The 16,376-nt window shown below is 36.8% G+C and overlaps 1 protein-coding gene across 3 annotated transcripts in view; it reads right to left on the reverse strand.

The window, feature by feature from the left end:
• The window catches only part of STK32B (serine/threonine kinase 32B), a 197,972-nt gene that overhangs the window by 53,227 nt on the left and 128,369 nt on the right, over positions 1–16,376 (reverse strand). For all 3 annotated transcript variants that reach the window (XM_071808572.1, XM_071808571.1, XM_065836970.2), the window contains exon 5: positions 3,051–3,088. In XM_071808572.1, coding sequence (XP_071664673.1) covers positions 3,051–3,088 — 38 coding nt within the window. The remainder of the gene's footprint in view (positions 1–3,050; positions 3,089–16,376) is intronic.

A 16,376-nucleotide genomic window follows, 5' to 3' on the forward strand; every position in this document is an offset into this window, starting at 1 on the left:
ATGTTAATACCAAGAAGCTACCAGATAGCTATAGAAATAATGTTATAATCTCTGAAAAAAAAAGGGCAATGTACTAATCTGTTTGTTTCTTTTTCTGCATTTCAAGCATTTCACATCTCCTTAGCCATCACAGCTAATAGATCATGGAAAGATTTAAAGACATACTTAATTTCTTTGTTATTTCAGAAAAAAATACAACATGGACCAGACTTGCCAGGTTTCCATTCCAAACTCTGTCACTTTAGCTATATTGTTCTAAACCATTAAAATGAAAGGAATAGTAGAGGAAGCAAAATACCGTTATTAAGATAATTCTATAATGCTTTCTCTGTATAATACAATAACAATAGCTCCCCTGAATGATCAGGTAGCCCTGTCGGCTATCACTGGAATAATCCTGTTTCAAGATGCATGTTGGCAGAACTGATCACTACTACTAAATTTGGAGATTAACGTTAGTCATAAGAGGAAGAGCTTTCTGAGAAATTTGAGAAGGAAAGATAACAAGAGAGCTTTATAGACAGCATTCATTATCTTAGAGACATCTTATTCTGGTTTGGAGAGTGAAACCTGAAACCATTCCTGCTTTGTCTCTTCAGAGGAGACTCTTCCATGGGATGGAGAGTCTTTCCAGGAGACCAGGAAATCATCCTCTGGTAGCGGCTAAACACTATTTTAAGCAGCTGTTTACCCCATTCTCATGTAGCATTATGCTTCTCATGATCATGAAACATTTATTTCCACTGATGCATCAGAACCTGTGCTCAGCAGCATTGAGATGTAGCTTTGCTGAAAGTATAAGAGAAAAATGAGGCTTCCTTTACTAGAATGATTTTGAATATGTTGTATACATTTACGTGTTTTTTTCTTTGTAAATTAGATTGATCATTTTTATGGTTTAAGAAAAATCTCCTATTTTCACTACTTGTGTATTCCTGACTTATGTTCCCTAAAGCATACAGATAAATTGCAGTGAAACTAGTTTTAATGAGCAGAAATATCTACAGTCTTTGTATATGTTATGGAAGTCAATCAGTTTAACTGTTTGAAGATGTAAGGCAATCTGAGTGGTGTTAACACTATACTTTGACTTCAGCCAAAGTAAGTTTCTTCAGTGAGGTAAAAGAAATCTAACTCACTGAGACAAACTCTCTGACCTACATACTGTGCATTTCCAATTCCATAGCACTTTGTGTAAACACAGTTTGTTTAATGAACTATAGGAAAGATCCAGGGCTAAAGTCAAGCTTATAGGACACTGTTGTGCCATCTTAGGGCCACAGGCTAAAATAAAGTTCCTTCCTGTGTACCTAGTTAGACTTATATTAGGTGAATTTGTTTTGCTTCTTCTACAGCATATGGTGCACATATTCAGCACATTTTTCCAGTAAGTGAAATCTGATGATTCTGTAAAGATGAAGTTATTGATACTGTGTCGTGGCTTAATCAAAGCTTTTATGGACTTCAAGGATAGCATTAATCTGGCAAAAAAAAAAAAATCTATAAGGTGGATATCTCTATCTTTACTCAAAACTTCTAGGTATCAGTCACCAAAGAGAAGCAGATGCTGATGTATAGTGTAGACATCCAAAATAGATCAGACAGTCTAAAACATCTTTATGTCTGTCAGTTAGCTGTGGAGGGAGTAGTATTCTGCTACTGTGCAGGAAACGGGCTATCCATCCCAAAATTTGGAAGCTGGCCATAGATAACTTTCTTACTGAACTGCTTATTAATCACCAAAAAAATTTCATTTTGCAGCATATTGCTCACTCTGGTGTAACTTCTCCGCAATACTTGAGCCCCCATAGGAAACCTCTTGTAAGAGGCTGATTTTGTGCAGTAATTAACCTTGACGAGGGGCATGGAGAGATAAGGGCAACCATAATTCAAAGGCTGTCAATCAGAGATTTAGTACATTCATAGTCAATTCATGTTGCTTTGACATCTTTAATTCACCCAGGACTTAAAGACAAGAGACTTCCATTTCATGTCTATTTGCTGATATTAGTGTCTAGGGAACATTAATACTTGCAGGTCTGAAACATTAAATTCCTGAAGTTTTAGGTAGTTTAAAACTCCGACATTACTTAGCTTTGTTGGTTTCTGTATTCCTAGAGACAAACTCTAGCTGTTTGCAACGATACCTCTTTAATCAACTTTAACTAGAATATCTAGCAGCTCTGCAATGGATTTTGAAAAATAATGGTAACTTTGGCATAATTTCTGTCTTATATTTTCTCAAAGGTTAACTGCTTGCAATCAGTTTCTGAGATCAACAAAGCACAAGATGATTTTCGCACAGCAGCAAACACACGTTTCTTTTTTCCACTTATTTTTCCTCCTGTACATATTTTTGTTCTGATATAAGATTAATGTTATCTCTTACCTGTATTTTCTCACATTTTTAATATTAAGAGTTGTAAAAAGATGCATGAGGTTTTAGTAAAATACTTTCTAAACAGAGTATATGTGTAAAATTTACATTTAAAGAAATTAGCTTTTTTTTTTTTTTTCTTTTTCAGAGCACACCTTTTTTGTTTGAGATCATGGAATTAGTACTGAAAGTTCAAAGCTGATCATGTTGTCTAGTCTTTTTAAGTCATTTGAGCCAGAATTACATGTAGAGCCATTTAAATTTTGCATACTTAGAGAAAAATTTCCAAATTCCATACCTAAATTTACAAAAGTGATTTCAGATACCTACATGAGAAATAATTTGCTATATGACATTTCTTAGCCCTTCAGAAATTTTAGGAGAGAAAGTAAGTGCTCGGTATACTGTTCCACTGATAGGTCCCTAAAAATGGATTATGATGATTCACAGTAATGCTGCTAATAAAATATTAATTTGATTATATCAGGTACCCCTGGTGATCTCTGGAGAATTCACAAAATCCATAAGGTAGACAGAGACATTTCGAAGAGAAACTCCAGATTTAGGTAGGAATCTGATATCTGAGGCTGATTTACAAAGCATGGTATGAGCATGTCACTGAGAGCTGAAGAATTAGAGACATCTGATGAAAAAGCGGTCAATATTCACTTACCATGCTCATCGAGTAGTATGTTGTCAGGTTTGATGTCCCTGTAAAACAAGGAAAGGCATGCTTTACATTCCATAACCAAAGAAAACCTGCCACCTGTTTTCCTCATCTGTGTGTGAGGTCCAAGTCACTTAGATCATTACAAACCCAAAGAAAACTATATCATACACAAAGGTAAATGATTTTTATCTACATCTTTTTACTGCCCTGAGAAAACATGCATAAAGACATTCTCTAGGTTTCCATTTCATGTGGTTTTATTTTCATATGGTTAGCACTGACATGGATTTGGTTTTCAAGATTATGTACTTTATTCTTTATAGTCACAGGAACAATGAGATGGAACATTTGCATCTAGGAGGTGCCTGACTGCCGCAGGGACTCAGCATTTGACAGACCAAATACATCATTTAATTGGAAACATTGGTGATCTACCCTTTCTGCCAGACCCCACTGATTTGCCATGCTCACATGCATGATCACTCATACGTTGTCATTCTGCTATCTATCCTACATTAACAAGGCAAGCCTGGCAGCTCTCCTTTTAGCCCCTAACCCCGCTTTGGCCCTCTGTATCAGCATGTTGCATGCTGGAGAAAGGAGCAGGGATAAAGAAGGCTGGAGATTATGATGTGCTGAAGCATGAGCTCAACTCTACTGTCCTTAGCACAGGGGAACAATGTCCCAGAGACCTGCACTTTCAATATCATTCTATGTCGACCTACACTCAGGTTGCTGTCAGGACAAATGGAGACAGCTTTTCCCCACCATTGTTGGGCATTCCCACACTTTTTCTTGGTCCAGACTCATTACTCATGGTGCGGATCTGTCCTGGAAGAAACTCATCTTTTCCCTTTGCCAGCCTGGATCAGTCCCTGGTTTGGCTTCCCTTGCACCTCAGTGAGTGTGATGCAGCAGTGTTAGGTGGCACTGCCTTTTCACTGCCAGATTGTGCTTCGTGCAATTTTTGAAGCCATGTTGTTGATTGGCATTGCTGGAGTGGGAGATGCATCAGTCCACTTTGAACAAAACATTTGCCCCTTGGGCTGAATTTTCCACTGATGTCAAAATAAGCTGTTGGATGAGTCTGAACTCCAAAGAACTTCCAACTCCATAATTTTTTTAGCTTGGTTGTTGCAATTTAAATATTTCTCAGAAAATTTTATCCTGACTGAAATATGTGTTAATACAGACTTAGATTTCACTAACAAGATTTTTCTGGTGTGCCCATAAATAAAATAACAAAAAAAGTTAAATGTTGCAAAAGGAAAAGGTATTACACTAGAGCACCTTTTTTTTTAAAAAAAAATATAATTTTTTTTTTAATTTTAATTTTTATGTATATATATATTTTTTTTTTTTTTTAATTACAGAATGACTTCTAAAGGAAACAAACATCATACAGGAATAAGATCGCAATAGCAATTATAATATGTATATTGTTCGTGTAGTATGAGTTTAGTCATCACCCAAACTCCATACCCTTACTGACAAAAGCAGGAAGTTTATAGCTTAGCAATCTGAATTCCACACTTTCTGGCCTTTCCTGAGAATCATATGAAATTAAGGAGTATACTAAGATTGTGTTTACGATTTGTGCAGCAGCAGCTGGAGAAACGTAGGATAAATAAGAAATTACTTTGAATCATTCCCTGCACATTTAGAAATAATTTAGGATGTGTCTGTATGTGGAAAAGTATCTCACTGTGAATTACTGTCTGGAATGGAAATTTAAAATTATACCAGCATTTCAGTGTGAAATACTCTATTTCTTCTGCACAACTTACAGGCTATTTATGATTGCCTGATTCAGCAGCAGTTCTAGTTACATATGTAATAAATGGGGAAACCTCTCCTGGAGCCCATGTCATCTGCAAACCTCCAAACTCTGACTTCTCTCTTTCCTCTCCCCTATAGTCACCTGTCATATCATCTAGCATATCAAAAACATTCCTTCCCCTGACTTCATGTGAATGAAGTTGTGAGCTACAGGTGAACTGTAGGATTCAGTATCTTTGCTTATATTATAAAATGTCTCTTTGGTTGAAATACCATAGGAAATTCTATAATTTTTATATGTAATGTTACATGTAATCTCTCAATTGATGAGACTTTTTGGAAGAGCTACTATTCAGCTGGTATCAAACATATTTACTAGTAACAAAATAATCTCTTGGTTTTGATAACTGTTTTCTGAAAAGAGTTGGAATTGTGATTTCACATTGAATAGTCTTGTGATTGATCCATTACTCAAAAATGCAGCAACATATTTCAATGAAAATAGGCACACCATAGTTTTGACTGTTGAATCCAATATTTTAACTTGTTCACAGAGTTTAACAAGCACATTCTGACTATGCACTTCTTAAGTGGGTAAAAAGATGGGGTTCACACCCAAGTACATTAGGGCCTTTCTGTGATACATTCAATGTCACTCCAAACTGCTTTCCCCAGTTTAAGAAAAGAAAAATTGAGAATTGGAATGGTACAATCACTGGTACTTCACTGAGAATAAAACTGATCAGAATCAGAAGTTCAGCTTTATGAACTACTGCTATATGTACAACAATGCAGCACCCAGGGATTGCTCATTATAAGACTGTGTCTTTATATATATATATATATATTTATTTATTTATTTAATATAATTTTTTTTTAAGAAGATGAGTTTAAACAATTTAAATATCTGCTATGGTATTGCACCATTAAATATACTGTATGTTTTTATTACCACCAGAAAAGACATTGACAAATTCACTTGACAGCTGTATGTATCATCAAATATATTCTTTGTGCAGTTGCATCTGTAATGTTCAGAAACTTGAGTGGTAAAATTAGATCTGTGCTTATCTTTCTATGACTAATTCAGGCTGTGGCTGACACTTGATGCAGATGCACACAGACCATAAAGCCTTTCCTACGCAAGGGATCTTCCTTATCGTGGGTTCTGACAACCTTGCTCATTCAGCTCAGAGGCAGGACTATAGCTGGGGGCAGGTACAACAGGGTGTATCGGCCATGCACAGAGCAGCCCAACTCCTCCATCCCTGAAGCAATGTGATAGACTCACAACCGAGCCTCAAATTTCAAAACAGGCTCTTTTAAACTGTTTTCGCAGGAAGTAAAAGGCATGGGCCAACTTAAGCCAGACGGTGAACAAGTTTTTAAGTAAGATGGTGCTGTTTTGGGATCACATGCCTGGAGGTGTGCACGATGCATAGGTTCAGATGGCCGGTGAGAAAGCAAAGTAGGGAGTCACTGTGAGGAACATGCCTTCCAGCAGCGCTCTGTAATGTGGTTATCCCCAGCTTACATCATGGCACTAGAAGCTCTCCTCTCTAGAGGCAGCTTCTTGAAAGCTCCACGGACGATGGAGGAAAGAGGCCACTGCTCTGCCCTGAAGCAGTTTAAATTCAAACTTGTTAAGTAAGTGAAATTCTGTTTTCACTACACATCAATTTTTCAGAAAACAGTTTTCCACTTAGCAGGCATGTTCAAACAAAAGGGTGTGAAATTCAGCACCTTAACTTCAGGGTTTTCCTATTATGCATATCCCTAGCTATGAGGATTAGTTAAAACACCTATTTCGTAATATAAGTATCTCAAAACAGCTCATAGGAGAAATTGAAGGAATTTTACAAGGAGCAAACTCACAGTTTGGATTCAGAAGAGCCCTGGGCTGCCCTCTAGCCATTCACCAAGCAAGGACCAGCAAAGCTGTGACAGTGTTCTTGGCACTGATTTCATAGACACAACTTTATCAGTGTTTAACATTGCTACTCCACCTATTTTTACACACAGAAAAATCAGAGCAACATAGAAAGGGGACTGGAGAAACCTTCAAAGCTTTTGCTCAGTGATAGGACCAGGCATAACTAATATAACAACAGGCCCAAGAAACTCAGAGGTACAGACAAAGGAGAAAAAAATTGGAAAAAATCACAGTTTAACTGCCACGTGTTGATGGCAGTTGATTCACAGTTACCTGTGAAATCACTTCTAGCTTTCTTCAGTCACCTGAGCTACAAATGTCAAACTAAAGCTGCCTGAAGGATGAAAGTACAGTAAGAAGGTGCTGCATACAATTTTCAAATAAGAAAGAATGATTAATGATCTGTTTGTATCTTCTATAATATCTAGGCTGAGTGGACATCCAAGACCTGATTGGAAAAACCCCAAGCAACCTGGTCTGATCTTAAGGCTAACCCTACTTTGGGTAGAACATTAGACTAGAGGCCTCTGGATGTCCCTTCCATCCTAGGGACTGTCAGTCTATGAAAAATAATGTACGGAAGTTCAAAGTCTGTCATTTTTATTTCCCCTCCTTTTGGATGCAAGGAAGTTCATGCAAGATTGAGAGACCTGGGAGAGACTGTATATGTGGAATTTAGTGAGTCTTTGGTACCATCCGTTGCAGTCGGAAGCTAGTCAGAGCTTTCACATGTTAAATTCTGTCATGGGGCTTGAATGCTCACAAGAAAATAGAAGGAATAAATAGCCTATCTTCAGCATGAAAGGAGATTAAAATTGAAATGCTCTGCAGTTCAGTACTGGAGAGGTGTAACACAATATTTATGAGCTATGTGGAATGGTAAAAGATAGAAGATTATTTCACCTAAAGAGGACTTCGAGAAATCTCAGTAAGAGTGAGCAAAACTAGGTGATTATATTGCCAGTATGAGGTAAAATGAAGAATAGACAAAAATTAAATATGTACATTAGAAGGGGAAAATCTGAATTACTTTTCAGGATTCATAAATATTAATAAGCTTCCAGAGCTCACACTTTTGTGTCCTATATATAGGTCAAAGAGTCACAGAGAGGAATATTGAAAAGCATGTGATGATGCCATTTGCTCTAAGGCTTGAAATCCAGAACAATCTCCAAAAAAGTTTCATGTGTGCTGCTACAAATCAGCAACCAAGACATTGTAACTTTTGATCTCTGTTGATATCAACTGGACTTGAAACATTAATCTAGAAATGAAAGCTGTGTTGTTGGTGAGGTCAACCATGAATTATCCAGTTTTCTCACGTCAAAAAAGCAATGGCTGGTTCATTGCCTACCACTTCACATTAACAACAACTAATTCTAAGTAGGTTGTGGAAAAATATTGGAAAAAAGGTATTATACTGTAATTTAAAACAAAAGTAGATGCTTTGCCTTACCTGATTTCATAGCACCTGAAAGAAAACAGTCAAAAAAGAAAATATCTGGGAAAGGCTGAACAAAAAAATTCCCAGCGAGTAAAGAACAAATAGATTGGGGTTGTTTAGTTAACAGAAGAGATCTACAAGATGTGATATGACAGGCATATCAAATAATAAATAGTATCTAGATGGTCAATAGAACTTTTCTATTTGCTTTTGGAACAGGAAATCAAGTTTATATTTCATAAAAATGAAGTGAACTACACAAACAGGGTTTTATTTTGACTACAAAATAAACTCACATTGATTATTACAAGACATAATTGTGTAAAAATGTTTCAGAGGCTTAAACTAAGATTTAGGCATTGATACGAACAACAGAACTACTAACAGGAGTTTCTCCAGCTAAGATTAATCTCATTGATTTAGGAAAGTACTTCAACAGCAAGTATGGATGCTGTCTTCCCTTTGCCTTTTCAAATAACATAAATAATAATGTCAAACAGAAGATCCATGCTTTTCCTCAAACCTGTGAGAACTGAAAAACTAACACTGCCCATCTATTCTATTCTTCTTCCATATTTTTCAGCAAACAAACAACACAGACTTGGTTTCTATCATGTTTAAGTCTGTGATTTTTTGCTTTTACCTGTATTGTCTCCTTATTTCATCGAAAGTTTTCATGTGTTTCCAACACAAGGACCGCTGTTCTTTGCCAGTCCAAGCTGCTTTTTAATATTACTTAAAGGAAATATATTTGTTATAACAGTTCTGGATGACTCTGATTTCACATGTGTAATAATCCCTAAATCTTTATTTGGTATCAGAAAAAATCCAAAGTACATTCTTTCAACTTTATGTCTGATGAATTTCACTCTTTGCCTCGATGACTGAGAGCAGGATTTAATGTGTTATCCCATTTCCCTTCTCTTGAGTTTCTAAAATCCCACAGTAACATCTATGAGAATTTCAGTTGACAGCAGTTTTATCAGCATGACTTATTAGGCATATTTCCATTTTTTAATGATTATTCTTTTTCTCTGAATGAGGATGGTTGAGGTTCCAACTCTTCGTTAACCAAAGGTAACTTACAGAGTAAACTCAGTTCTGTACAAACTCCTGAAGTTTTACATTTTTAAAAGCAGCTCTTAACTGATTTTATTTGAATAGACAGAAGACACGTACTCAATTTCATCCAAAACACAGACTCTATCATATGAACAGCAGGTGTAAGCTCAAACAAGAGAGGTTTAGTCTGAGTATAAAGGAAAACTTCCACTGTGAGGACAGACAAGCAGTGGAACAGGTGGCCCAGAGGGGATTTGTGGTCACCGTCCCTGGAATTTTTCAAGATATGACTACATAAATCCCTGGGAAGCCTGGTCTGCTTTAAGCAGAAGGTTGGACTAGAGACCTCCTGAGGTCCCTTCTAATATGAATTTTTCCCATGTTTTTTATGTGTAGGCAAGTTCCTCAGGGAGCAAAGAAGGTTTTCTCCGCCATTCAGGTCAGGAGCAGCAAATGAGTAGCTTCCTCTAAACCACACTTGGCACTACAGCCATAACAAACCTCCTCTAGGGCCATGGTAATGCCTAGACCCTGTTGGCAAACAAACTCCATGGGTGACAAGATATGCTTGTCTCAGTCTGGATGTGGTCAGCCCATATTTACATGTGTATCACTAAAATTAATTGGGTTACAGTTAAGGCAGACTATTGCCTTGCAGAATGCTAAAGATGTTTTGTTTTGTTTCAGTTCTCTCAGAGATCGTTTCAAAATATCCAACACAGAAATTAAGTTAGATTAATTCAGCGTTCTCATAAGGATGCAGAAGAAACAAGATCCAGACAAAGGCCTTGACTTCGGTGGAGGGATTACATTGGCTCCTGCAGATATTGTCTCAGCTTTAATAAAGTTTTTTTCATACTCTTTTCTGTTTAGTACTGATGACCTAACTGTATGTTGTGTAAGATAAACCTTGAAATACTGAGCTTAAAGACTTTTTTCTTAATCATGAAGCTTGTTTCTTGTTCGGGTTTTTTTTTGTTGGTTTTGTTTGCTTGTTTGTGTGTTTTGGGTTTTTTTTCCTCATGCAGAAATAGGCATTTGAAATTACTGTTTTCACTGGGAAAAAAACTTCTGTTGAGATCACAGAAAGTCACACTGACTAGTTTTAACCTACAACGACCTTCATGATCCTGTTTGCCTTCTCTTTGACAAAATAGTCCAAACAGTTATGACTGAAAGTGAGCAATGGTTATATTCTTGGATTTAGGTCATGCTATACAGAGACTAGGAGTCTTCATTGACCATTAGATGCAAGTGTTAAAGTCTAGAAGACAGCTGCTACCATTTAAAAAAGCACAGCAAAAAGCAACAGCTTCTGGCTAACAACTTGAAATCATGCAGGGATAATTCAAATAACCTCAGTTTACTGAGTACCTGATTCTCTCAATTATTAAATTATTCTCAATTATTTGCTCATAACCCATTTATATAGTACAGAATATACCTGACTAGAGCCTTTTATTGGTGGGTTTTTTTAGGTCTAGTTAGTCACACCAATATTTCACATTAAATCACAAACATCTACCTGCCACAAAATAATAAACTAACATGACATGCATAATTCTGGACCATTTCCATTAAGATTAATATTAGCTGTATCACAGTTTTTAACAGCCATAAAAATGGCAATGAGTTGGGAAATATAAGTTTCAGCTATGGATTATGCGAGTTCACATGAGATTTATCACTATATCAGAGCACTGAAGTGAACCATATCACACATCATAAAGGAATTTCTTCCAGTTTTCAACAGAAATGTGAACAAATTCTGATTTTCACAGATAAGGACCTTATTTCCTTCCTATTTTGTATTTATATTCATGAATAATACAGGTCCAAGGCATGCAGTTCATAAAGAGAGTACACACACAGTAAGGTTTTTTTATGGGACATTTGTTGAAGATTTGGATGAAGGACAAATCAATGTATACTGGCCACTGTACAAACAGATTAATTTGATCAGAGGGATTTAGCTTCTATAAGGGCAGCACAGAAATGATGTATCCCCCAGAGCTGAACTGTGCTGAGTACCTACCAAGAACACTTGCTCAAGAAATAGCCTTAGTTTGATGCATCCTCTTCATCAGCACCTCATCACTAATTTATCTTTTTAGTTTCTTGTTCCTGATCAACATCCTTCCTACTTTCATGAAATGTTCAATGGTATTAAAACAAAATCACAGTAAGAATCTCAGAGTTCTTTACTGTTTTTTCATACCAGATGAATGGGAATGAAAGACTTCTAACTACTCCAGACCTCTGATCACCAGTTCACACAGCCCTCACCTAGATCTCACCAGTAGTTGCTGCCACTTACTGTCGTTTCATAAAAAGACCGTCAGAGCCTTCTGTTCCTGCTCTAAAGAATGCCATGACATGACCTGGTGAATCACTGTAATTTTGAAATTGCAAGGCTTCAGTAAAATTGGAAATTAGCTGAGAAGATGCGGTATTAGATTATGGGAGATCTGTAAAGAAAAAAAACATCTTGTGGATGCTTGTTTATATGAATCCAGCTGTGTTTCCACAAGGCATCACATGTGACACTTAAGCCACCAGAATAATTAAGTTCAGAAATAGACTTTCACAGTCTGACTAAAACACGAATGAAGAAACAGCATCTCTTAATAAAACCCTGTGGTCATAGGTGTGGCCAGCAAATGCAGAAACAAGTGATTGAGATGATGAAAAATCAAAGTACTGGTCCTGATCTTCACATATTTAAACTGGGCTAATTCACTGAAAACCAGAGACAAGTTACAAAGGTAATATATTGTTGCATAGCTTTTGCTAAGCTATCTATAGGAATAATTTAAAAGGAATGCATCTTTTATAGCCATTTCTCTCTTGAGTAAGGAGAAAAATCCAGGAGAGCTGAGATACACTAATTCTGCTTGAAAACAGAATCAACTGCTATTTTGTATTAGAATGTCCATGCATGAATTTATCTTCTGAGAAGCAAAGGGTACAATTATTAATTCAATCAACTCAGACATTTCCGTTTGCACTTTCTGGAGCTTGTTATACACCAAGGACTTGCAATGTCAAAGGGCATCACTTCCAGTGTCCTGCTGTAGTCTGAAATGTCAAAAAGCCTAAAATATTAATTGGTCTAAGTTCCATCTAGCAGAAATTACTTAGTCAGCTCCATCTCCATCCAGAAAAAAAAAATCTGCATTTCAAACTGCAAATAAGGCATGGAACCAAATTTGTAATTTCACAGTGATTTACCAGATACAGTTTCAGAGTAATCAATTTGCAGTAGATTTTTTCAAATAAGTATATGTATGTGCATAGATATCAGATGTCTTTAAAAAATTAACTTTCCTTCAAGAAAGGGTCAGACTAGCAAACATCACACCTTGAAAGATAATCTGGTTTTATAATATCACAGTGTTTTAATAGTTTAATGATACTTTAATTATATGTTAAAATCTCACAGTACTCATTAGGGCAACTTCTATATCTAGAAATTAATAGAATTCCACAGAATTCTGTGTAAAAAAAAATGAATAAAGGTTTCAGGATTTGAAAATCATTCCATAAACATGCAATCACAAACAATATATTTATCACCAGCCAGAAATATATAATTTTGTTATTATACCATCTGTGCTGCATTATTCATGAACCTGAGGTACTCAACAGGTCAGTAGCCCTTGGAAAAAAACAAACAAACAAAAACAAACAAACAAACAAGGAAAACAAAAAACCAACCAAACTAACCCCCCCCAAAAAAAATAAAACAACCAACCCCCTCTACCCCACACACACAAAGAAATAAAAACAACAAACCAGCCAAACACAACACCCAAGAAAACACCCAAACCCACAATCTGCAAACACATAACTGTTTTTATTGGGTCTTCCTATTCAAAATCTTCTCTTTTATTTGAAATCTTTTGTTTTCTCTGCAATTGCCACTCCTGGACTTTAATGTAGAAACAAAAAATTCATAACTTCCAACTAATTATCTGGTACCATTCATTCATATCATACTGATCAGAATCCTATCACCCGGCCCATTATCCCACTTTGGAACTTTCTCCTTCTGTGTGGTAACAAGACCATTTTCTAGTATCTATGCAAGACATAACTGCTGTAATAATTATGTCAAGTGAAAAAGCTCTCACTAACAAAAGCCTCTGAAGACCCTACCTCTTCCTATCTACCTCTAAAGAGTGTCTGGACACCTGACTCACAGCTTGGGATTATATAATAACACCTAGATATATAAAAATATGCTGAGCATTATGGTTCCTTTTTAGTTCCTTTCCTGTGGTTCCTATTTAGTTTAGTACTATTTTTTACTAGATGTCCATGAAGATCTTGGATTTTCTTAGCACTTGTACTAGCCAATTTTATATAGCTCTGAAAATAAAGCTGTAAAAGCAAATACGAAAATATGTTTATTTACTAATACTTCAACTGGAACAAGCTTGTTGTTTTCCAATGTTATCTCAATTTGGAAAAACACAATGATGAAAATATCTTCAGTTCTCTACTTGTAACAATAGGTGGCAGTAATGATATCTACATTTGTCTGAATGGCCCGTTGTCTTTGGAAACACTGTCAACTTTAGCTTAGAGAAATAATTGTAGTAGATATTATCCCAGGCTGAGAGAAATGACCTTTTTAAAAACAGGAATCCTGTACTGAGCCTTTCATATTTCTGGGTATATGTAGCCAGCTAATAGTCTTGTCTAGGTTCAGGTCCTGAAGTTGCATAGGTGCTGAAGTAAAACAAAAATATTAAACGCAGAATATTTTACTATATTGTTCTTCCTGAAGATCCAATATGACTTTATCACAGAGGTAATTATATACTGCACTAGCAAGAAAAATAGGTGAAGATTCTTATATACTATAAAAGCTAGAAGGATTGTCCAAAGGAGAACGTGAACCTGTGCTTTGTCTCCTCTGTGTGATATTGTATAACATCTCAGAGAGTGGGATTAGAAAGTACCACTATGACCATATAAAATATGCTTTTGCATAACAAAGCCCAGACTATGTAATCCAGGATTCCTCTTATGGACACAGAGGTTCTTTTCCAAGTGAGCATTAACCAGTAAAGGTGACTTGCAGCCAATCTGACAGCTGGTTTTCATCTTGCCTGGAGGACTCAAAGTAATGACAAACATGCCACTCCCTTTGCTAGAATTTCTTTCTAGAGCTAATGCTAGACATGACTACAGCTGTTGTACTTTCGGGTAGCTCTGAGGGGGAACCTTGAACAACTGCCAACGCTGTGATGATGCCAAAACATCATCACATTTCAAAGAAAAATTCGTCTCCAGAGCACGTGGAGGAGTCATGCAGAATCACCACATAGCAGCAATTTGTTGATAATCTCACAGCCATTGACTCTAATCTTTTCTGTGATGCAGTGTCAAGTATTGCTGAGACCTTCTGTGCGTATGAGTACAAGGATCATACTGCTACATGTGCATCAGCTTTCAAGAATGGGTGATATCTCTGATAACCACAGGAAGTGCACGACTCATTAGATGCTCCAGCAGGAAAGCATACGCAGTGCAATGGTGATGCTTCTTTCCTCAGAGATACCATGTGAGAGCTTTTGACTGGGAGTAAGGGGAAGAATGTACTGTGTGTGTGCACTGCCAGCAATTGCATGAGTATCAGTCTTCTCACAGTAAAAGGCACAGGGCCTCTTCCAATTTACACAGGCAGAAATCCATGCGTGAAACTAAATGAGAGAAATTAATGACATTTGTCCTCTGCCTAAAGACAAATCAGGAGAGTGTTGTTATTGATAAGCAGGTTTGGATTTATCTGTTGTAAAAAGCTAGCATCGAAAGTGTGTTTTGCAATGGCTGAAATTCATATCACTGCTGCTTTGTTTTTCATGGCAGGAAATACAGAATAGATCCATTCAGATGTATCATCTCTCCAAGAGTTTACTCAGTTTATCAACTCAAAAAGAAAATATACAGAACTCCAAACACACATGTGCCTAAGTCAGCCACTGTTCATAGTCTAGAATTACTGTAAAATATGCCTAAAATTTGCCTTAAAGGCCCTAGCAACTTCTAGACATAAAAGTTCATCAGACACTTGTCAAAACAGCAGTATACAGAATGATAATGTTTAACAACTGTTTCCTTCATCCATATCACAGCACAATTAATTACAGCTGACAGAGCTGGCAATTAAAGTACAGTACAGCGTGACGGATTTCATGTGCAGGCCAAGGAAGATGACAGCAACTTCTGAAGGTTTCAGGTTTTCAGCAAGTGCCTGGGCAGTCATCCCTCCAATGCAGCACTGGAGTTTCCCATTAAGCACATTTTCTGCTGATCCCAGTTTCAGCAGTGCAGTGTAGCGGTGAGAAGTGCCGTAGACCAGCAAGCAGAAAACAAGCATGCCATGCTTTCTTGTTCACTCTGAGCTGAAACCCCCCATGCTAGCATGAATGTCAGATTCCCCATCACCCTTACCACTGCCATCATCTCCTGCTGGATTATACCTACGTCATGAGAACCATAGGTATAATTATTAGGCCTTTATTCCTCAAATTGACCACCTCAGGCCCTATGCTATACACAACCAGGACAGAGAGGAAGCTGAATATGTTCCACAGGCAAATGGGCTTTGATGTCCTGCATATCCTTCCCCTTCTGGGTGGTTTTATAGATTTAATATATGTAAAAGTGAGCTGCAGTAGACCAGGCTGGGAGTTGCAAAGTCTATGCCTTACAAGAAAACGGTAGATTATTAAAAAACCTGACGTTGTACTACCTGAAATGTCAGTAACAGTTGGCAGGTCTTACAAAATCCACCAACAGATGGATTAATTCTACGAAATAGAGGGGTAAATATCTGATTTTATGCTGCATTGGCTCCCTCCAACCAATCTTTAATGTTTTGAACAGAAAGATCATAACAATTTTCTACCTCTAGCCTCACCTATCCTGGGAAGGAATGTAATAGATTACTTCTAAGAATAACTTTGAATGCTTTTAAGAAGAACATTTACAAAGAAACTCCCAGATCAATACATTCTTGTATTCCTGGAGATTGCTGTTTAATATAGATGAGATGTGACAAAATACATTTAACCCAAACTACAACTCATATTCCACCTTT

The sequence above is a fragment of the Patagioenas fasciata genome, chromosome 4 (genome assembly GCF_037038585.1).
Source record: "Patagioenas fasciata isolate bPatFas1 chromosome 4, bPatFas1.hap1, whole genome shotgun sequence".
In the NCBI taxonomy this organism is placed as follows: domain Eukaryota; kingdom Metazoa; phylum Chordata; class Aves; order Columbiformes; family Columbidae; genus Patagioenas; species Patagioenas fasciata.